Source organism: Hakea prostrata, chromosome 6 (genome assembly GCF_041222555.1).
Source record: "Hakea prostrata isolate BN-2017 chromosome 6, UWA_Hpros_2, whole genome shotgun sequence".
In the NCBI taxonomy this organism is placed as follows: domain Eukaryota; kingdom Viridiplantae; phylum Streptophyta; class Magnoliopsida; order Proteales; family Proteaceae; genus Hakea; species Hakea prostrata.
Genome location: NC_142605.1, coordinates 21,160,278 through 21,183,378, shown reverse-complemented (window position 1 = coordinate 21,183,378; position 23,101 = coordinate 21,160,278). Strand labels below are relative to the sequence as shown.

The 23,101-nt window shown below is 39.9% G+C and overlaps 1 protein-coding gene across 1 annotated transcript; it reads right to left on the bottom strand.

Annotated features, from left to right (window-relative positions):
* Nucleotides 1-5,402: 5,402 nt before the first annotated feature.
* On the bottom strand, nt 5,403-7,306 carry NAC058 (NAC domain containing protein 58). Its single transcript, XM_089159818.1, has 3 exons — nt 7,131-7,306; nt 6,641-6,906; nt 5,403-6,308 (listed from the first exon to the last, which is right to left on the bottom strand). Exons 1-3 carry the CDS (start codon nt 7,282-7,284, stop codon nt 5,757-5,759), a joined length of 972 nt encoding a protein of 323 aa, XP_089015944.1. The 5' UTR covers nt 7,285-7,306; the 3' UTR covers nt 5,403-5,756.
* Nucleotides 7,307-23,101: the final 15,795 nt, after the last annotated feature.

Sequence of the window (23,101 nt, the reverse complement as noted above, 5' to 3'; positions counted from 1 at the left end):
AGTGGATGATATTGTTATCATAGAAAAAAATGAAGAGGAAATTACAGCCCTGAAGACATTCTTGGGGACAGAGTTTGAGATAAAATATATGGGCAGACTCATGTCCTTTCTCGGATTAGAGTTAGCCTACTCTACTAATGGTGTCTCACTCTCTCAGATAAAGTACACCTTGGAGCTATTAGAAGGGACTAGAATGCTAGGGTGCAAACTTGCAAAGACCCAGTGGAGCCTAATCAAGCACTTGAAAGGTAAGGAAGGAGAGTCAATTGACAAAACCAACTACCAAAAATTAGTTGGAAAGTTGATTTATTTGTCACATACTAGGCCAGATATCACCTTTGTAGTCAGCCTTGTAAGTCAATATATGCATGATCCTTATTCTTCACATCTTAATGCAGTATATCGTATCTTGAGGTATTTGAAGGCTTATCCATGGAAATGTATTTTAATCTCTTCTCAAGGACATCTCAGAGTTGAAGCATACACGAATGCAAATTGGGCTGGATGTTCAAATGATAGGAGGTCTATCACTGGCTATTATACTTATGTGGGAGGTGTCTTGGAGGAGCAAAAATAAGGTTGTAGTGGCTCGATCAAGGGTTGAAGTAGAGTTTAGAGCCTTAGCTCAAGGTATTTGTGAAGTGTTATGGTTGAAGTCTTCTTCAAGAACTTGGAGCAAATCTAGAAGGATCTATAAGGCTATATTTTGAAAACAAAACATCCATAAGCATCGCCTATAATCCAGTACAGCATGATAAGACCAAACATGTGAAAATTGATAAACATTTTATTAAAGAAAAGGTTGTGTCTGGTCTAGTTCAAATTTCTTTTGTTATCTCTAACAACCAACGTACTGATTCACAAAAATTATTTAGTAGTATTGTTAGCAAGTTAGAAATGATAGATATCTATGCACCAACTTGAGGGGGAGTGTTGTAAGTCATAGTCATAAGTTGAGTTCAATTAAGAGTTTGGTCTATTAGAGAGTCTTTATTATTTATGTTTCTTAGTCCCACATATGTATTTGTTTATTCATAATTATTATTATTATAAATACAGCCCTGCTATATCACACAAGACATAAGTCAGGATTCTCTCAAGATTTCAACACTAGCCAATGCATTTAGACACCAATAGACTATGCACCTAGTGAATCTAAGTGGATGCATAGGCACTAGGGGTAATGTGTGAACCCACAACTCCGGGATGGTATATAATCACATAGGTAGTACCATGCCACCCAACTTCATCCCACTTCACATTCTCAAACATCAATTGAATGAACTGAAGGCATGTAAAGTCTTATGTTCGTGTAAAGTCTCACAACAATTCATAAGATCATATATATATATATATATATATATATATATATATATAAAAAAAAAATCCCAACATTCACAATCATAAGAAATAGAATCAAGTCAAATACATAATACATGATAATGTATTCCTCACCTGTCAATGAAAAAATAGTTTTCAAGAGTCCAAGAAATCCACAATCAAGGATGCTAACAAGTTACAAGAACCCTAGAAAACATAAAGACTAAATTAGATTTACGTTGGAGACATGACTATGCATCAACGAACCCAACTTGCACACTCAAATACAGGGCTAGCAAGTCAATGTCACTAGGGCCGGTCAACCACCCCTCCCTGGCTACGACCAAAACACTAGATTTTGAGCTTGTTTTGATATAAAATGATTTGGGGATTTTTGGGACTTCAATGGAACAATAATATTGTCCTCAAAATACCTTCCAAACATTCCAACTAGTCTTAAAAAAAAAAAAGGCCCAATTTGGTTCTCAAAGTGTTGTCGCGGGCACCTCAAAGGATGAAACAGTCTCGAATGGAAAGGATAGCATGATTCATCGCTCAAAGGGGTTGGGAAACATAATTTGGAGCAAGAATGAACTTTCATTTGATATCAACTTCCACCATTCCCATCATTATTGCATACAACCACCATAAATACCATGAAAGAATGGTTGAAAAAAGGGGTTTTAAGGTCTTCTTACTTTCACACGTGATTAGCCTTGCAATCCACGCTTAGGCATCGTCACACATGTAAGAATCTCACCAAACTCTTGCTCTTCACCTCCAAGTAGCATAAATAATTCATTTATGAGGTTAAAAAAGCAATAAAATAAGGTTTCTTGACTTAAAATTCTGAAACTGCCCCTCTTGTTGTTAGGGGATGGTCATTCAAACTGATCTGCTGCCCTATCAACTGCCCATATAACTTTCACATGCAAAAGCCATTTTCGACGGGCTTCGGAGTGTAGAGACCCCTAAACATGCTTGACTAAATGGTATAGTTTACCTTGACATTGGGGTCTTCTAGCAAAAGTTTTCATACATGCCAAAATCTCATTTCTAAATCTTTTAGATTCACTTTCTCTCTCTTCTTAAAATCAATTAAAGTAGTCGGGTCATCTCCTAGTTCATCCAAGTCCATAGTTCACTTTTCGGACTCCCATACTCAATTCGAATGGTTCAAAATTGCCTTCTACTAGAACTCCAAGTTCACGAAGCTAAAACGACTAGCTATCAGGCTAGGAATTTAGGAGATTTTACACAAACAATGCGGAAAGCAAGGTTGTTAGAGTTGGGACTGTACGGATTAGCATGTTTGATGGGCTTGTACGAACTTTGACTGGAGTTAGACATGTGTCAGATCTAAGGATGAATCTAATTTCATTGAGTATTCTGGATTCTTAAGGTTTCATATGGTCATCAGAAGGTGAAGTTCTTATGGTTTCAAGAGGATCCATGGTTGTGAAGGATCCAAGTGGAGCTCCAGTTGGCACTCAAACAAAGGGTACTGACAGGAATTTGCAGGTTGTTTAGATACGGAACAACGGCAAGTTTTGGAGAGAAGCGTGTAACTTTTCGCTTCGGATTTGATGAGTGGCGGTGATCTCTTGGAGCCGGCTGTGACAGTAGGAGAGGTGGAGGCATATCACATCACATGGTGAAGATGGGGGGAGTGTTGGTTTAGGTGATGGCGGTCAAAAAAGGCATCCCTAGAGGGGATGTTGGCTATGCAGTAAGGTGTGGCTGTTACACAAAGATGGGTGATTGCAGAGAGACATCTTCAACGGTTTTCTTCAAGGTGGTTTGCAAAATTCAAGCCAAGATGGAGATTGTTGGATTTGGGTGTCTTGTATTCTATGGGCCCATATAATTATAGTTTTGATTTGTAATTGAAATAGGGTTTGGGTCAATGACCAATATTGGGTTAAACTTGTAATCATATTGCATTTAAGGTTTTAGGTCTCCCTATAAATAATCTCTATGGGATAACCAAGGTAACAGTGCAAGCAAAGGGTAGCACTTCATGAGGTGTGAGAGCGGTGTGTAAAGTTTTCTTAAATAATGGAATATCTTTTCTCATTGGTGGATGTAGGTGGTTTTGCCGAACTACGTTAAATTCTTCGCATTTGTTTTGTGTTTTTCTTCGTATTTGTGCATCTGTCTCCAACATGAATTCACTGGATTCTCATCCTCTCAAGTCCAATGCATTGCCCAATGCACCCTCCTAGCATACCGGATGCTACACCATCTAGTTGGGAGGTAAAGATGGATTCTCAGGTGTATGTACTTTTATGTTGAGACCCGATCTTGAAGATGGACCCACACCACATATTTCGGTAGACAATCCCAATGACCCAATCCATGAAATCAGTTGTGGAAGTAAAAGGTGACCAAATGACTTGACCCATAACTAATTAAAAGTTTATAAGTATCTATCCTATGTTCTCCTATAAGGTCATTTTTCTGAAATTTGGGATTTTCGTCCTTAGGTTTTAGGTGAGAATGTTGTAATGGCGTTTTGATGATTTGAGTTGAGATCTCCATTGTAATCTTCTTCCTGCATAGTGAAAGTTCTTCCTATTCACCTTCGAACATCATTATGTTGGAACATAGTATACTATGTTGGTGTGTGAACCACATTAATTTTTTGTGTTTATTATGGTTGTTTTTGTTTCTCTTTGTGATTTCTAGGTTTTATTTTATTTTTTTTTTGAAGGGGGGGGTGTCAAGATTGGTGTTTGTTGTAAACATGTACATTATCTGATGTCCCATGTGGGTGCCCTTTATAAATATATACTTGAGAGGCTTTGCAATCTTTATCCTCCAAGTGTATGGTTTACCATCCAATGCACAAAAACTATTCCTAAAGAGGCTAAGTTGGCTCTTAACCAACTCTTTTATGGCGAGAATATTTGCAAAGTTGGATAGAGTAGCAGAGATATACTGACCAACAGAAGAAACTATCAATTAGGGAAAGGATCGCGACAAAGTTGAAGTCGATCTCTACATGATTTGTAAGATTAAGCATAAAATACTAGATCAACCAACACTTAAGTGGCCTTATGTTGTGGCACAAGAAAAAGGAAGAGCACGAAAGAGGATAACTCAGGTCTTGAAATGGGGCCTCAAGCTAGATGCAATCAGCAGCCACACGTACAAGACCCTTGAATTCAGCAAAATCTATCCATGGCTGGTCATTATGGGCTTCTAGGATTCCCAAGAAACCCAATTTGGCAATAGGTTTGGCTACGGCCTTTTAGGATTAGGCCCGATGACCTGGCCCATCTTGAAGGTGAGTTGGGGTTAGATTTTTCAGATCTTGAGTAAGAGGACTTGGGTATTTTTAGATCTTGAGTAGAAGCCCAGTCCAACCCAACTCCATCGAGCCTTATTCTGAACTTGTACATCCGTTTAACAGTTGGTTGGGAATTCAACCTTTCTTTAAGTTATAAAGAGATCCTTAGTGTTTTTCATGGTGTAGCCCCAGCAGTAGAAGAGTTTAAATTAAAGGAAATAGAGGAAGTGATATGTATTTCATTAATTAGAAATATGTAAAATAGGTCAGTATAAAGTACATGTCCTCTACAATAGATGCGGCTGAGTAGAATCTACTTCAATAACTCCCTTCAAACGAGACTGCGGTACAAGACCTAGTTTGGAACATAAACTCACAAACTCCCGTGGAGGAAGATTCTAGTAGATAAGTTAGTCATCTAATGATATCGGGAAGAGACAAAGCTAGTTAGTGATAATATGACCTAGTGCCACATTTTCCCTACAAAATGATAATCCAACTCTATATATTTTATATGCTCATATAACCATATCACTGGGTTGACAAATTAGTGGAATGGAGTTAAAGAAACCCCTATGTCTCGAAGAAGAAAATTACTCAACCATGTTGACTTAGCAGTAGTAGCAGCCATGGTCCACCATGGTCCAATACTCCACTGCACTAGAGCATGAAATTATATATCGTTTCTTTGCACTCCAATTAAGATGTATAGTAAGCTCTCAAAAACGTTCAAAATCCAACAGGAGAGAGAGAGAGAGAGAGAGAGAGAGAGAGAGCAATTGGCATGGAATCAATATAAAAGGAGTAAACAGGCTGGTTAAGCCAACACAACAACCATATTGACTAAAATATGGGGTATGGGGCCATGTACATAAAATCCTAAAGTTGCTCCTTCTGCAAAGATAGGGTAGCTTTACCTATCTCTTGTCTCGGAATTTATGATAATTTACTAGAAGTGAATACGGAGGCACCATGACACAATCAGAAAATGCAGCTAGGTTGGTTTATTCCCTAGTTGTTACAGAACTTCATGCAAGTGGTGCAAGGCTTTGCTACATTCTTCGAGTGATTCAAGATGAGGTGACACCATTTCCACCAGAAAGAAGAAATTTACAGTTGTAATTGTTAGTCAATCGCAATAACTTCACCACAGAGAGTCCAAATTGAGTGGCTGTTGCTGCTGCTGCTGCTGCTGCCGCATAGAATCCATAATCATGGAAGAAGCACTAGTAGCTGCAAGTTTCGAATTTGAATCAGTTATTAGTCCTTGTGCCATAATAGAACTTAGACTGCCAACTGTAGCTTCTCTTGATTGACAACCGGCTAGTTGAAGTGCCCTCAAAATCATTGAATCCATTGAAAGGTTTGAACCAAGCAAGCTTGAAGGCCAAGATAGTAAGGGATGATTTGTTGTTTCTCTTGCAGAAATCCAATTATTCAAGTTTGTGCTCACATAGTTATCATTGTTGCTACTGCTGTTGTTATTTATGGGATTAATATTGGTAGACATAGCACCCAAACAGCTTGAAGAATTCACTAGATTATTGAAATGATCTATTTCAACCTCTGCTAGCTCATTCACCATTGTGGTGGCCTCACTAGGAGATTCAAGAGATGGGTTCGATGAACTCGGAGCTGGTAGAGGCTTTCTCACGGTGGAGCTCTTCTGGAAAACCCTGCAAACTACCCATTCCTCCTGTGAAACACACAAAGTAAATTATATATCAGCTTCAAGTAGAACTAATTAAGAACAAGCCTATGCACTTATCCAATACAATAGGCGAAGATAAAAGCTGAACAAAAAAAATGTAGAGAAGAAAGAAAATCACAAACAACAATCATATAGACGCACAAAGAACTTTTGGATTCAACAAGATTGCTTACTTCCACAGAGAGTGAGATCTGCCTCACTACCAATGAACAATGAGGCAGACCTCAGACCGATAACAGAGAAAACCTTTGCTGTATAGCATATCTGAAATAGTAGCCTAAAAAAATCAATCTGTAACTAAACAAAAAGAGGTATACCTTAGTAGCCTTGTATGCAAATTGGGTTTCAAGGCGATATTCATGCATTACCCAGTTGCTTTTCTCACCCTTCGGAGCTCTACCCTTGTAGAATACCAAGGTTTTCTTCAACCCTACAAGCACTCCTGAATGGAATATTTCCTTGTCCTTCCCTGTAGTTTTCCAGTGGCCTGCATCTGTTGCTCGGTTGGTTCGGAGTCCAGTTGGGTATTTTCTGTCTCTCAAACTAAAGAAATACCACTCTCTCTCTCCCATAGTAGCCTTGGCTGCATAAAATTCCAAAAACCATACACTTTAGAATGCATTACATCTACTTCCTTTTTCACATATTTCTTAGTTCGACTGTTCAATGGAAATTTCAAGGTTTCAAAGAAAAGCCGAACAGAAATAGCTGTACGTTGTAAAAATTGTAACCCCACAAGAAGAATAACACACACAAAAAAAAGGGAAAGGTTAGCAGAATTGTGAGGAACTGAAGCTGAACAACTACCTGGGAGGTCCCAGGGTTCACATTTATTGAGATCAACATCAGTGATGGCTCTTGAAGAGAATCGAACATCCGCAACTTTACGAGTCAGGTAGTAAGTTATGAGCTCTTCATCAGTTGGATGAAATCTAAAACCAGGAGGAAGGTTATCCTCCATATTCAATACTCAAGAAGCCGAACTATTGAACAAGAAATTAATCAAGATCGAAGTGTGGGAGGTGTTTAAAAAGGAGAGCATCAAAGAACAAGTACAAATGGAAGGACTAATCTTGTTCTTTAGCTCACCCTTGAAGAAGAAGATGAAGAAGCCGATTCTTCTAGATGCATTTTATCTCATCTAACACATTGACAAAGAGGGTGGGTGCATGGAAATCTGGAGTTCGATTGGGTAGCTTTAATTACGGAAATGCCATCACTGAGGTATTTAATTAGTATTGTCATTATCACCACAATAACACCAGGTTCAACTTACCTTTCTTGGGAAAACCCACCTTAATGTGTAAATCTCCACAGGTGACGTTTTATGAATTTAATCTGAATAAAGTGAGTTTTTGCACGGAGTTAAGACTCTCTCTGTTTGTTCCTGGCCAACCACTTCCAACGATCTCTACCAACCGAACCTCCTCCCTTTCCCCCTACTGATCTCCTATTCTTGCTCTCTTTTCCTTAAGTTTGTCTGGTGGGAACACGACTTCTCCATTCCTATCCTTCTTCCAAATTCCAATTCTCTTGTACATGATAGATGTGGGCCAGGTCATCTGACTTGGTGAATATATGTCTACATGGGATAGTCTGATTGGTGCCTAGTAAATTAGGAGAGAAGACTTCTTGCACACACTCACTTAGAAGACTTGGGAGTGACACAATACCTGGTGATGTGTGTGGTAGTAACTAAAATTCCACACCAGGTGCGAGAAGTGGGACATTCAGGCCGGGACACATTGAAGTAGAACCATTAATGTAGTCCGAGAAATCTGAGTCTTGGAATTCTACTGATCAAATCAGAAATTGTGTAGATAAGATACATTCTTTGGTAGACATATGAACAAGGGTAGGCATTGAGTAGAATTAAGATGGGTCAAGTTGGAGAGGTACAAATGTGGGATTGGTTTGATATGGGCAAATCTAGATCCTATAAAAATATATCATTCAACTAAAACCAATTAATAACGGGGTAAATAGGTAGTCTAGTTGACAGGAGATGGTCGCTTAAGGAAGCAGAAGCTCCTGAGTTCGACTCCTCATGTCCTTGGAGCTAATAACACGAGTGTGTTTAGCAGTGAAGTTAAATGGTTCTAATTCAACCGCTTCTAATGTTCCAGTCCCTGTTGTCGTGGGGGTTAGTATGGACCAGCTTGATTAGTCAAGCCAAACGATTGAATAGATTAAAACGATTAAATCAAATTTGGAATCAAAATATGTCAAGATTAGTTAAAGGAAAAAAATGGAATCTATGTTGTGTATGTAGTTGTTATAGTAAAAAATTATGGTTCAAGCTAAGGAACCAGACCTGACTATTAGGCTAGGTCCAAGGGCTGAAATCTAGGCCAAAGAGGATCCATTCGGCACTTCTGATCGCCCTATAGCGGTTAAATATGACTTCTCAGAGAATGACAATATAATCTCAGATCTGCCTAGTTGTCCACTCAGATTAAATGGTCTGGCTCTCCTTAGCTTGATGGTCCCCAAGAGGCATTAAATGCTCTTGTTGACGGACTCTTTCCGTCCGCTGCCTTGGTTGCATTCATCTTCTTGTCCCCTTAACTATGGGCATGTGACATATCAAGGACAAATCTGATGTTGACATCTCAATTCTCCAATAAAGTCTCTAGCTGGTCACACAACTTAACTTGTTGAGCAAGCCACTTCAAGAAGCCATCTCCACCTTCCATCTCATCAAATCAATATCCAAGGGTATGAAGCATACTATTTTTTGAGGTATGGCTCAATTATATAATCCCTCACCATGCTTGAACGGGATAAGCTCTACACTCCAGCTACCACTCTCTTTTGCTTTCCAACCCTTAAGAGTATGATCTTCATCATCTCTTGGGGCTTTTGGCTCCTCAATGGAGTCTCCAATTTATTGGCTTAGACTAACTCGATCATCAGAGGTGGCTTCCCGTCCTTAGAGGCGGCCTACTTTCACTTTCTTTTGGTCTCAAGAGCAAGGGCTGGATCAGGAGCGAACCATGGGGTTAAGATCATATTTCTTGCACCAACATTTGGCGCCGTCTGTGGGAAATGTCAACAAAAAGTTCAGTTGCTTTTCCTTTGTTGTGATGCAATTTATGAAGGGGGAAGAAATCTTGAAGGTTGTTGATTCCTAGATTTGAGGTTCACCTGATGGCTGACGAGCCAAACGTCAGCTAGATTCCCGGATCTGAAGTTCAATGTACACCATACATGGCTTTTCTTCCCGTGACATCTTCTCTAAATCTATTCCTTTAAGAAGGATTGTGCAACAAGATGGATCCAGCGTCGACGCGGCCATAAATGGAGATGTATGTGATGGTCTCAATCACCACAAAATCTTTCAGAGCCAGATTAGAAGCAATTTTACATCTTGTATCGCCAAATGATCTCCCATACCCATTCGGTGCTATCGGAAGATAAATCGATGGATGATGCTGGTTCTGCAGACTGGATCAACAATGCCTGTGCAAAAGTTAGTGACTGGAGCGCAATAAAAAAAAATCATTTTGCTCCACCAAGGCCTTCACCGCCACGTGCTGGTCACTCAACCATTTGATCTTCGGTGCGGTCTTTGTACCAGCAACGACTTCTCTCGAGAGCATTGCCATCACCTCCGGAGTTAGACCCACTACAAGTTCTCTCTCGCCGAAGCCGAGAGAGGAGGCGACAAGCCGACAAGTCACATGGAAGCTTCAATGTGTGCGATTCAGCAAAATAAAAAGAAATGAAAAATAGCTTTCCTGTTGCGGCTATAACCCCAGATCAATTTGGACCTTATTGAGTCGCTTGACTTGATGAGGATAGGCAAGAGCAACGGACAAGTCACAGCTCTGGGCGTCTCCAACGTGAACCCCACCAAAACTCTGTAGGCTACTTTCGCAACCTTATCAAGCTCACTGTCGCTGTTTCTCTGGCGTTGCTTGAAGGAGGCTTGTAACGAAGGAAAGAAACTGGCCATTAAATTCCACCAGAGGCAACGGATGAGAGGGCTGTCACCGAAACTTCCACCATAAATTATTCGGCATAGATCGAGATGAGAGAGAGGGAGAGGATATGCTTTTTCTTCTTCTTCTTCGGTAGTTGTTTCTGAGCCCCTTTGGCTAATAATCCACTTGAATCAATGTCAGAGGACATCATTCTTGCTGGAATGAGCTGAAGAGGAGGAGCGAGCCAACAAAAAAAAAAAATGCTTGCGGCTGGGTTCCTCTCACGGCCGATATCAGTCATCCGCGAAGTGGGGTCACCCTTCTAGCAGTTGATGAGAGAGCAACTACTGCAAGGCGATAGGCAGGCCTCCAGTCCAAATGAGCAGCGGTGGGTCTTCCACCGCAGAGATGTATGGCCATTATCCCCGCTAGAGAAGAGCCATTACTTCTAGTGGGTACCGGTAAAGGCAACGGCAAAGTTTCAGGCTGCGAAGGAGACATACAAACTACTGCACTAAAGAAATCCACTCACGCCGCTTGCGCTGGACGAAAACCCAAAGCTGATGAAGGGTGGGGATCGCGATGGAGTTTCGATGGACCAGAGTTGCGGAGCCCTGTCTTCCGATTTCTTCCGTCGTCGCCTGAGGGAGGTCTTTATAATCACCATGCACCATTGACATCACGTGATGGACCACCAAAGCACTTGTCGGCACTCTCATCTCGCCGAAGCTAAGAGAGGAGACACAAGTCAACAAGTTGTAGGGATCGACTAAAAAAAAAAGGGGTGAAAAAGCTTTCATGTTGCCACGTCTATGAATGAGTTGTTGTACATTGACAGGAAAGGCTCATTCCCAACTGACACATATTTTATGTTCACTCCTCTATTGAAATTATACCGAGTGATATTTCTCCTGCCCCACTGCTTGGCCCTGCCACAGTTGGTCATTTCGGCAAGCATGTTATTTGGGATGGCGACCACCACTTCAATCGTACTTCCAATCAAAGCCTCAAGGTAGATTGGTCGGCATCGAACAGCTTCACTTTCTCAAAACCATTGTCTTTCAACATCTGAGCTACCACGTCAGGCGGAAATCAATGTGCTGCCATCGTTCCCCAGTCGACCTCAGGGTTCATACCGTAGCCTTTTCAAGACGTATGGAGCTCCTCTTTGCTTAATACAAATGAGCTCATTTGTAAATCTCTGACACAAGGAAGTCAGAACAGGTTGCATAGGCCACAAACTCTCCAATCAAAGAGTTCAAAGTGGCAAGTGTATCAGGGATACTGCTACCGTAGCTTGTTGCACAACCATTTCTTGAGAAGCAGATTCTACTATTATTTCATGGTTTTCATCTACAGTCATCTGTGAGAGTTCTCATCAAGGCCATTGCTCTCTGGAACAGACAATTCATGGCTCTCTGATAAGCCTAACTCCTGAATTTGTTGAGGATGTTGATCACGGTCATGGCCACATTGATAGTCATGATCATTCCTCCCACAAATGTCTTTGAGCATGCTGTATAAATTCCAATAGTGTTGGTGTGCTGAAGGGAAAGCGTTGGCCTTTCATCATGTTTTCTAGGGTGCTCTTTGCCAAGCTCTTTCAAGCCTACACATAAGGGTTTCTACTAGAAAAACAAGAGCTTGTGCTACTGCATCCTGCAAACCTTTGAGTTTCAAAGACTCAAGTGCGGACGAGGACCTTCATAGAATGACTGCAGCATTCGTGAAGCTCTACTCAAGCCACTAAGACAAATGAAGTAAGCAATGTGTCACAAGCGCCGGTGAGCCCTTTCACAACGACACACTTTATTCAAGTGAGCTAATTCCCTTCGCTGAAAAGGGGGCTCAAGGATGTCAGTATCCTTAGCAGAGAAGCAACTGTATCCAAGGATAGGTTGACTAAGTCATGGGGCAAATCTTGGTTGGTACCGGATCATCAATCGACGTCGCATCCCCGGATGCTTTCCCGTTGTTATGGATCAACCAAGAAATGTCGCCATCAACTGTAGCCTTGATGTGCAGCTTCCCGAGAAGTTCCATTCCCATGAGCGGAAGCATAGCCTAATCGAGCTAAGGAACCTCCATCCGACAAGTATCTTTGCCCACTATGTTTGTGGAAGAATTAATACAACTTGTCGGCTTTACAAAATCCCTTGGGGTCACCCGGCTATTGGGGCAGTTGGAGATTTTATCTCTCCTGTTTACGTGATATTGAAGTTTCCAACCGCTAAGGGCATTAGAGTCCGCAAGGCTGATCAAGCACGGTCTAGGACCTATCACCTAAACATTGTCAACACTCCACTTGCAGAAGTCACTCTCACGGTCGATGTACACCACTGTAGAAGTAAGAGTTTGACGCAACAAAGAGAGCTAGTTGAAAAGGGTCCTTGGCTATTATGCCCACCCAAGTACGTAAGGAGTACCCTTATAAAAAACCTTTCCCCCAAGGGTTACCCCGAGAAGTCACTTCCTGGGGATCATCGGTATCAAACATCTTAAGCCTTTCCTCCAATGGAAAGCACCTATAGCTTCAAAGCACCTGTAACTTCGCAGAAAAGCACCTGTAGCTTCACAGAAAAGCATTTGCAGCTTCGCAAAAAAGTACCTACAGCTTCGCAAAAGAACATTTGCAGCTTAGCAGAAAAGCATTTGTTGCTTCACTAAAAAGTGTCTACAACTTCACTGAAAGCATTTGCAACTTTGGCAACTTCTCAAAAAGGCACTTTTATTCTCAGCCTTGAGCGATTGCAACATATTCTCCATAACAAGACTTGTCATGAAGACTAGGGGGCTAATGTTATGGTCAAAAATTATGGTTCAAGCTAAGGAACCAAACCTGACTATTGGGCTAGGTCCAAGGGCTGAAATCTGGGCCAAAGAGGATCCATTCGGCACTTCTCAGACTGACCACTACAGCTAGTTAAATATGACTTCTCAGCAGAGAATATGACAAATATAATACTAAGCATCTCTCTGTCCCTAGTTGTCCACTCAACATTAAATGGCCTGGAGAAGCTCTTAGCTTAGCATTAAAGGTCCCCAAGAGGCACTAAATGCTCTTGTTGACAAAGGACTCTTTCACGTGGCCCAAGCTTGCCTTGGAGATTACATTCATCTTCTTGTCCCCTTAACTATGGGCATGTGACATATCAAGGACAAATCTGATGTTGACATCTCAACTCTCCAATAAAGTCTCTAGCTGGTCACATAACTTAGCTTGTTGAGCAAGCCACTTCAAGAAGCCATCTTCACCTTCCATCTCATCAAATCAACATCCAAGGGCTATGAAGCATACTATTTTTTGAGGTATGGCTCATTTGTATAATCCCTCACCATGCTTGAATGGGGTAAACTCTACACTCCAGCTACCACTCTCTTTTGCTTTCCAACCCTTAAGAGTATGATCTTCATCATCTCTTGGGGCTTTTGGCTCCTCAATGGAGTCTCCAATTTATTGGTCTGGACTAACTCGATCGTCAGAGGTGGCTTCCCGTCCTTAGAAGCGGCCCACTTTCACTTTCTTTTGGTCTCAAGACCAGGGGCTGGATCAGGAGCAAATCATGGGGTCAATATCATATTTCTTGCACTAACAGTAGTTATAAATTTTAATTGAATTTAATCAAAACAGTGTCCACTATAAGGTTGAAGTATGAGGTAGTAAAAATTGATGAATTAGAAATTTAGCAAGGTGGTCATTCAAGTATGTAGTCTAAAACATTCGTAAAGGAGATGATCAGATCATGGGACACTCTATACGCAGAGAATTAAATAATAAGACAAATGTTATATATTTAGATTGTCGTGTGATCAATGTATTTTTATTTTTTTTTAAGTAACCAATCATAATCCATCTTCTAACTAGTTGCGGTATATATGGAAAAATGTTGAAAAGTTAAGAAGTATTATATGAGTAAACTCAATCTACTAAAATGAGTCGGAAAGTTAAGAATGATATTTTATGTTGGCCTTCCCTTTTTTTTTTTTTGGTAAAAATGTTGGCCTTCCCTTATGGTAGGTGAAATTGCAATTAACCTTCTTTTTTGTTTTTCCTGGGTAACCAAAATGGCAACTAAATGATCTCAAAACTAAGAAGTAATATATTAGACCTCCCCCTCTAAAAAAAAAAAGCTAATATATTTTTATCGTCCTTCAATAACAATTTAAGATTTTAAGAATGGTTGTTAATAGGTTGATTTAAAAAATGATCATGTAATCTAGAAGCAGCTCAATACATGATAATGTCCAAAAAACAGTATGAGATAGGATGATCATGTTCGATAGGCTTATGACGATTCCAATAGAAATAAATAATTAAATGAACAAACTAGAAATATCTTAGAATAAACCTTTCTTTTTCTCCTTGATAAACAAGAACAAACCTAAAATGATCCTAAACCCAGGACTAAAGTGATGTGCATAACTTAATACTTATCTTAACCTTGAATAAAATTTATCAGGAGGAAAATGTATATAACTAACTGACCACATTTAATTGCAATAAGAATATAAGATTGAGTTGTTGTTTGTATGATCCTTAGATCACCAAACAAATGCAAACCCTAGGTACGTAGCCTGTATGGCATTCACACGAACAGTTTTTCCGTTGACCTACATGTTCTTGGCAGATTAATTGCATGGATAATTGTTGACCAAAAAAATTTGCGTGGATGATCTATAAACAAAAATCTAAATCTAAACTAATGAATAATGAATGAGGCTTACTAGCTACCTGTCTGCCTCCATTCATTGTTTAACTAAAATAAATAAATCTCTCAAGGTCATTAATGGCAACTGGAAATGCATGTCGGTGAAAACTACTACTGGAAGTTGGTTAAAATGTTTACCAACTCTCATGACCAGATAATCTTTCATTAGCATTCATTGTTGATTATCACTATTTCTCAATCGGCCACCTTCTTTTTTTCCTTGCAGCTTCTGTAAATTTCAATCCTAACCCAGAACTTAATGTATTGATAGTTGAAAACCTGGAGCTTCTAGAAATTTATATCCTTCGTGTTACCTAACTAAGATTAAATAAAATTAATAAAAGGAAAAAAATGATTGGTTCATTGATTTTGGAGTTCATAGCTAGTCTTTTTCTTTCTTGTTCTTTCTTTTAAAGCAGCTCACGTCGTAATCCAAATACCCCCATGCATCAATTGCTTACGTTAGTTTAGTGATTTAGTCACTGAACTGGAGTTTATATGAGCACGAGTGGTAGAGTCTAAACAAAAGTCATGGTTTCCACTCTAAGTAGTTAAAGCGTATTACTACTTAGCAATGGAGCTGGCTCAATCGTATTTGGATGGTAGTTCTTTGTTTTTGGTATATATTGTCATTTAGGGTTTGGTTTGTTCAGAATTTTAAATTCAAGAGTATTTCAATCTTTTTCTTCTTGAAATAGAGTTTTATCTATAACTATTTAGACTCTCTTAACAAGGTTGAGAGAGATGGAAAAACAAAAAGATTGTAATCTTCTTCTTCTTCTTCACAGTGAAATATTACATCCACTCCATGGATGAACCATATAAAATCTTATATCCTATTTGTGATCTCTCACGAGGTTTTAGTCAATTGTGCAAATCAAGGTTGGTGGAAACTAGTGACTTTATTTGCAAGGAGCCATCAACCCATGCTGGTTTGGTTATGGATTGGGGTTTCGTAGAACTCGGAAGAAATAGATTTGGAGCAATCGAATGCCAAAACTAGACCAATAGTAACTAATAAGAAAGTGAAATCCCCAACCCGAAACCAGCATTTTCCACATTAAAACTGATGAACCAAACTGGATCGAGATCAAAATCATGGTACTTCTTTCACAGTCAGGTTTTTGTAGGTGAAATGAGAAATTGAATGCTTCGATCGGTCAAACCAAAAATCAGATCGAAACGACTCAGACACCCTTGTTCAAGAAGAGCCCAGGTTGGTTTTTATGGTTGGGAAGATATGCATTCTGTGAGGGAGAAGCCACCTGGACAACTGACATTCCAATCCAATGGAGGACAGCTGTTTCTTTTTTCTTTTCTCTTTTGGTTCCGGAGTATGGTCTTTGCCACCACTATTTCGTTATGTGTATTCCCTTTCTCTATGGTGGGTAATGATGTCATTTTATATCAATTTTTATAAGAGAATGGTACGCAAGTTCGCCGAAATATTGCCGAATTTCGGGCGTTTTGGTGGCTAGCGAACCGCAACAGCGACCGAAATTCGAACTGGACCCATTTATTGCCGAATTGGCGATTTCTCTAGATGTATCGCCGCTATTTTCGGCGATAGAACCACCATCACAACACAACCATCCGTCATAGTTCAGAAGCTTATTCATGGTTTCAAAAGAGCAAATGTCATTGCTTTGACTAGTTGCAACTCGAACTAGTGCTCTTCTTCGTCATTAGATTGCTTCTTCTCCAACTCCGATTCCGGCTTTTGGTCAGGCAATGATGGAGGAGGAAAAAGAGCACTAGAATTGCATTTGACAAAACATAAACATGAGCACAGAGTACATGACTTTATTAGTTGCTATTAAATATTGTTTTATTATTTTTTTAACCTTGACACTAACGTTTTGTAGGGATATGTTATATTATTTTTTTTTAACTTTTACACTTACATTTTGCATATGTCGGCGGTTCGCCTAGTTTGCTAGGTAGCGAAAACTTGGCCGAGATTCGTACCATATATAAGAGTGCTGTTGTAGGCCACGCTCTTGAAGGGAGAACATTTCCCCTTTAAAGGATTAAGAGACATATTGGGGCAAGGCTAGTAATGTCCATGGAATCATCTAGCCCAAAAAAGCCCATATCTTGACCCATACCAGTTTTCTTCTGATTTTTTTTTTTTTTTTCTCGTTTTGATAGAATCACAAATTTTTGTTGAGTTTTTTTTTTTCATTTTGCCCACTTAAGTTGGGCCCAAACCCTTGTTTACTCGCTTAAGTGGCCAATATTTCATTTAGCCCAATCTAGTGAATTTAGAATATTACAAAAAGCTCAATGTTAGTTTTCTGTAAATTTTGAATATGAAATTATTATTTTGCCTTTGGGGTGAAGGGAAATAGTTTACAAAACTTCATTTTATTTTTTCAAAAGAACTCCTCGGTCACTCGATTGGCACTGCATCAACATCGATCAAATCATCTTGGCCTGAGTATCTCACCCTCATCCCCTCCAACCCTTGTGAATATAGCAAGCTCGGCTCTTACGCCATGATTAGCTTTCCCTCTATTTACTCTCCTGTCACTTCCACCCAGCCAGTATCCATCTATCCGAATACCTAAGGGAGTAATTCACAGTCACAAGATTCAATCCATGTCACATTACACACCACTCCACATAATAACATAATCATGAGCAAAAATAAATCAAGTATCTAAATTAAATGTAAAATGTAAAAAATTAATTAGAAGATCTCAAAGGATCTCAAAAACAAAAAAAAAACAAACAAAGAGCATAAGCAAAGTCAAATCTAATACAAATATCAATCATCAAAGGAAAGTTAAACTAGAAAGGAATAAATATAAATCAAAGTCTATTCTTCCAACATTTCGATTTCTTCTCCAAATGTTTATACACTTGCATCTACGGATCGATGTCTTACTCATAACCCAACGGCTAGGTAGGCGTGTCCTATCATTGTTGATCGAGCCATAAGGGTACTCCATACTGGCACTCAGATCGTACCACGAGTCACAATAAGCTCTCACTGATTCCTCAGCTATACAATCAATTGGAAATACCTCCAAACTCGAGTAATTCAAAAATAAATATGCATATTCATCATTCAAACATCAGATAATAATAGTTACATGCTGATATGATATGGAGTGTCATAACTTATGAAAATGCAATGAATAATGTTCCTATACTCTAAATGAGACAAGTCTCTATCTAGGTAGACACGTATTAAGAAATAACATCAGTCTCCTTTGGAAAGTTTCACACAGACCTCTCACCAATTCTCACTGATCTTGAGTGTCACGACCAAGGTAAAAGGATAACAATCCTCTCATCAACCATGGCTAGGGATATAGGGCCGCCCTCTCTCACCACGACCATTGGCATGAGTTCTGACGCATGTCAGGGAGAAACCTAACTCAATGCAAGTCATGTACTTAGTCATATTATTCTAGGTTTAGATATCTCTCCTCATACTTCTTGCCTTCTTGATTCAGTATCCCTCCCTATCTAGAGTCAACGGATCTTATGGCTCCAACTGTCACACCCCACTCAGCCGATTCCAGACACGCTCGAATACCTGGTGGGAGTGATGCTTATTACATGATCTAGATTCGTGGCCAATCCATAACCACAATACAATATATCGCAATCTAAAGAGCAAAGGAATAAAAATGTAACATCCAACAAAGTTATTACAGACATCCGAAAAGATAAACGAAGTTAAAATCAAAGTTAAGGTAGAAGTGAATATCAAACAATAGAAGTCTCAACATCAACAAAAAAAGGTTTAAGAGAAATTAGTTTAACCCTTTGATTTCCCAAAAGAGAGTTACCCAATTTCAGTTAGACTCTATCATGCCTCGAATAATCAAATGGTAATCACAAGGGCTAAACACCGTATGAGCAACCCAAGCATGGACACTTGTTCCTATGGGTCTCCACATCTCCACCTGCAAGGATGTCATACGGCTCAGTCGGAGGCACATACTCCGAAATAGTAGAATCTTCATAACTTGTAAAAGACTCTAAAAAAATACATCTTCGAGCAATGAGTTCCATAGAACTCATTGAGATCAACAAGATCACATATCATGCATCCAATCATATATCCAATACATATACCAAGTATGAAATATGAACGTAAATGAAATGGTGGAGTGATGTATTATGCAAGTGTGCCCCCTACACTCTAACAAGTGTTAGTCTCTATGGCAGACAACACATTAAGTTGAAATTCCAGCCTCCTCTGGGAAGTCTCATCACTATGATCCCTCACAGACTGGCTACCTTTGTTGGGATCAATCCCTCATGGACTAACTACCTCTGTTGGGATCCCGCAGTATAAGGGTTCGGTCACATTACACCTTGGATGGGGATTAGATCACCAATCTCTCACCAAACCATTGGTACAAGTACTAGCGTGTGTCAGGGATAAGTGTCACATTCACCCAACCGGTATCCATTCATCTAAATACATGGGAGTGTTATCCAGAGCCCCACAGATCAGGTTTCAGACAATCACCAACCATTTCACACACTAGTCCAATCATGAGCAAGAATAAATTGATGTTATAATATTAACAAAAAAAGATGTCAAGTAACAAGGATCTCAAAAAACAAATCAGAGTGCGAAAGTGATGACAAACTAAAGTAAACAACTAGAAGAAATAAAGAAAAGTCAAAATTTCCTAAGTATTCTAATGTTTCACCTTCTTCTCTAATTATTTGTACATTTGCAAATTAGGATCAATTTATAGCTCGTAGTCCCACCTGCGAATGAGGCGTCTCCTATCATTTTTTATCGGAGCCATAATAGTGCTCCATCCTGGTATTGGGATCGTACCATGAGCCACTATCAGTTCCCATTGCTTCCTCAGTTGTATAGTAAATGGGAAGTATCGAACCGGAGCTCCAGTTCACTTCTTCACCTGCATAGTCATCTAAAACAACGATTTCCCCGCAGGGTGAGCTCAAAAGAACCTAGCAAGTAATTCACAAACAAATAGCCAATATCATAGTCCAAATCAAGGCATCACATAGTATAACATGACATGAGGCAGAATGCAAGAATGCAACTATACTCTAACGGATGCTAGTCTCTAATGGTGGACATGCATTAAGATAGAACATCAGCCTCCTCTAGGTAGGTCTCAACACTTTGATCTCTTACTGATTGATTACCGATCTTGAGATCCTAGGTAAGGGGTCAAGGCATCCCTCTCGGATTATCACCATGGCTGGGGTTTAAGTCATGCCTCTCTCACCACACCATTGGTATGAGTACTGACACTTGTCAAGGTTATACCTAGCCCAATGCAAGTCAACTACTTAGTCACATCAACGTAGGTTTAGATACCTCCCCTCATGCATCTCACACTCTTGGTTCAATATCCTCCCCTACTAAAGTCAATGTATCCTATGGCACTAACCAACTCGGAGTACACCTTCTTTTAACCCTATTAGTCATCCACATATAATGGACAGGAAGCTCTCATGTCCTATCACGGGTTAGTTACCGGTCTTAATCCCCCATGAGCCCAAGTCTATTATACGCAACCCTACTAATGAATGACCCCCACAATGTGGTTGTGTCCTCTCATGGGTTGGTTACCGGTCTTGAGCGCCCACCACCCCACACTACCACCACAGGTCACTCAGCATCAATACCCACGTCAATAGGGTGTGATATGACGGGGTACCTAACCAAACTCCGCTAGACTTCCTAGTCATGGCATCCAGTAATCATGAAGAGAGCCGAGGGGCATCATAGGATTGTGTCTCATAACACCTCTATTGATGTCCCAAGATAGAAACACCCATATAGGTATGCCCCAATTCACAAATACAACTAACATTCACTTAGCAAGAAGGTTCAATCACATTCTCAATTCATAAGTCAATATAAGTTCATAAGTCACATGTTGATCCATCTATCAAGAGCATCATTAAGCACTTATATACTATAATTTCATAGTCATAATCATCATTCCTAAACCCTTAAAGAACAGCATGTAACAATATAAGCAAGTTTTATAACAACCAAGAAAGTAACAATGGCTATATGCAAAGTGCGTCCTCACCTTGCTATTGATTTGCAAACTTATAAGTTAGTCAAAGCGTAAGTTCACGCTTCCCAAAAAGGTCCTATTAACATGTTGGTTCAAAGTTAGAACTAACCTTAGAGGTATGACATTGAAAAGAGCAGCAAAATACCAACACTGCAAGATGTGGTGGTCGGTGTGGTTGCTTGGGGAAACCAAGGCAATCAACCAAGGCAATCAACCAGAGTAGTCAATCAACCTCCAAGTACGGATCAATTTGACTCAAATAGTCAGAAAACTTCCTAATTGGGTTCTAAACTACTCCGAAAATACATAGAGAATTCTAAAATAATACTAGAACATTATCTATCATAGTTTAGACATCAAACAAAGCAAAAATAATAAAAACCTAACCAATCCTATGTTAGGTCTTCTCAGAAATCGATCTAAAAGATTCAAAGATAAGCTAGAGTGAATGGGGATTCACTCTAGAGTAAAGAGGGTAGAAGAAATAGGTTGATACAGTAACTAGAAGCCTTCATCTAGGTCTTGGCAGTAGAAGGAATCAATCATAGAAGAGAACTAGAACGAAGAAGATGATTACTAACCTTTAAGAAAGCAAATAGCCTTTCAAAAACCTAGTTGGATATTCTCCATACTGTCTTTCATGTCTGAGGAGTGTTCCCTGATGAGCTCTGACTTTCTCTGACAGCTTCAAATCATAATGACACGTTTTTGAACAAAAACACATTAAATGGACTTCAAAAATCAAATTTCCAAAATTGCCCACGGAACTAGGCTAGTCACTTGAGGCGACCAGGGCAGTCGACCAGTCCTTGAAACTTTTGTTCCAGGAGAAAAACCAAGGCTCTGAAAGCCCAAGTTTTGTCTAGTTCCTATTCTATACTTTAGAAGGGTCTTACTTAATTTTCGGGGACCTTCTACACGTGCCATCACAACATACTTGATCCATCTACCTAGTTCGTCAATGTCCGAGTTAGATCTCCTTCCAAATTCTAACAGAACTCCCAGCTCAGCATCATCTCGATCTAATTCCATTGGTTCGAAATCCGATCCAATGGTCTCTACCTAGATGGCCCACAGTTGCCTTCTTCCTATACCCCGGGTTTTCGGACCTACAATAAGGATTTTCAAGTTAAGATTTTGGGGGATTTCATAAAAGTCTAACCCAATGCAAGGTCAGCTAAGTTTCATACTACATGTGGTCCGAATACCCTTCCTGATGGATAGTGCCATGTTGGACCAGTATCATTCTCCACGTAGAAGTGTTATTCTTCATGGTTTGCTACCTCTGTTGGATTAACATTTCATAACCCTATGGTCATACATATATGCTTTGGCGGACGCTCTCGTGTCTCCTCAGAGACTGCTACATCTTTTGGACGACCATAAGCCCAAACCCTTATGCAACCTTACCATTGCATGATAACAGTGGGTGGGTGTCACCTCACGGACTAGATACCTTGTTGGACTCCCACAGGACACAGTCACTGCATTCACGAGTCACTCGGCTTCAATACCCATGACAAAAAGGGTAGTAGCACGCAAAAATCTAATATAGTCATGCATCTAGTGTGAAATCTCCTAAAATCCTAACCTGATAACCTGACATTTCAGGTCCGCGTACTCGGAGTTCAGGAAGAGGTCAACTTTGGACCATCCGAGTTGATCCTAAAAGTTCGAAAATCAAACCTATGGACTTGGATGATTCAGAGAAAGACCCGGCCACCTTACTTGATTTCAAGAGGAGAGAGAACCTGAAGGCATAAAAGTGAGATTTTGGCATACTCAGAAACCTATACTAGAGGACTTCAATTCCAAGGTAAAGTATAACATTGAGTGGACAATCTTGTAAGGTACCTATCCTCTGAAGTCGATCGCGATCGGCCCTTGTATGAGGAAGATATAGGACCGATCGGATAGGGGCAGCTGGACCATCTATCTGACCTGTCCCTTTCCAATGAAGGGCAAAATGGTCATTTCAACCCTCTAATGCTTCTTAACTTTCAAAATTGACTCAATTTAGTTGGAATTTGAAGGAGAGAGAATTCATGGGAGAGGGAAAAGAGGAAGAAAGAAAGGAGATTTTGGCTTGTGATTCCACTCAATCG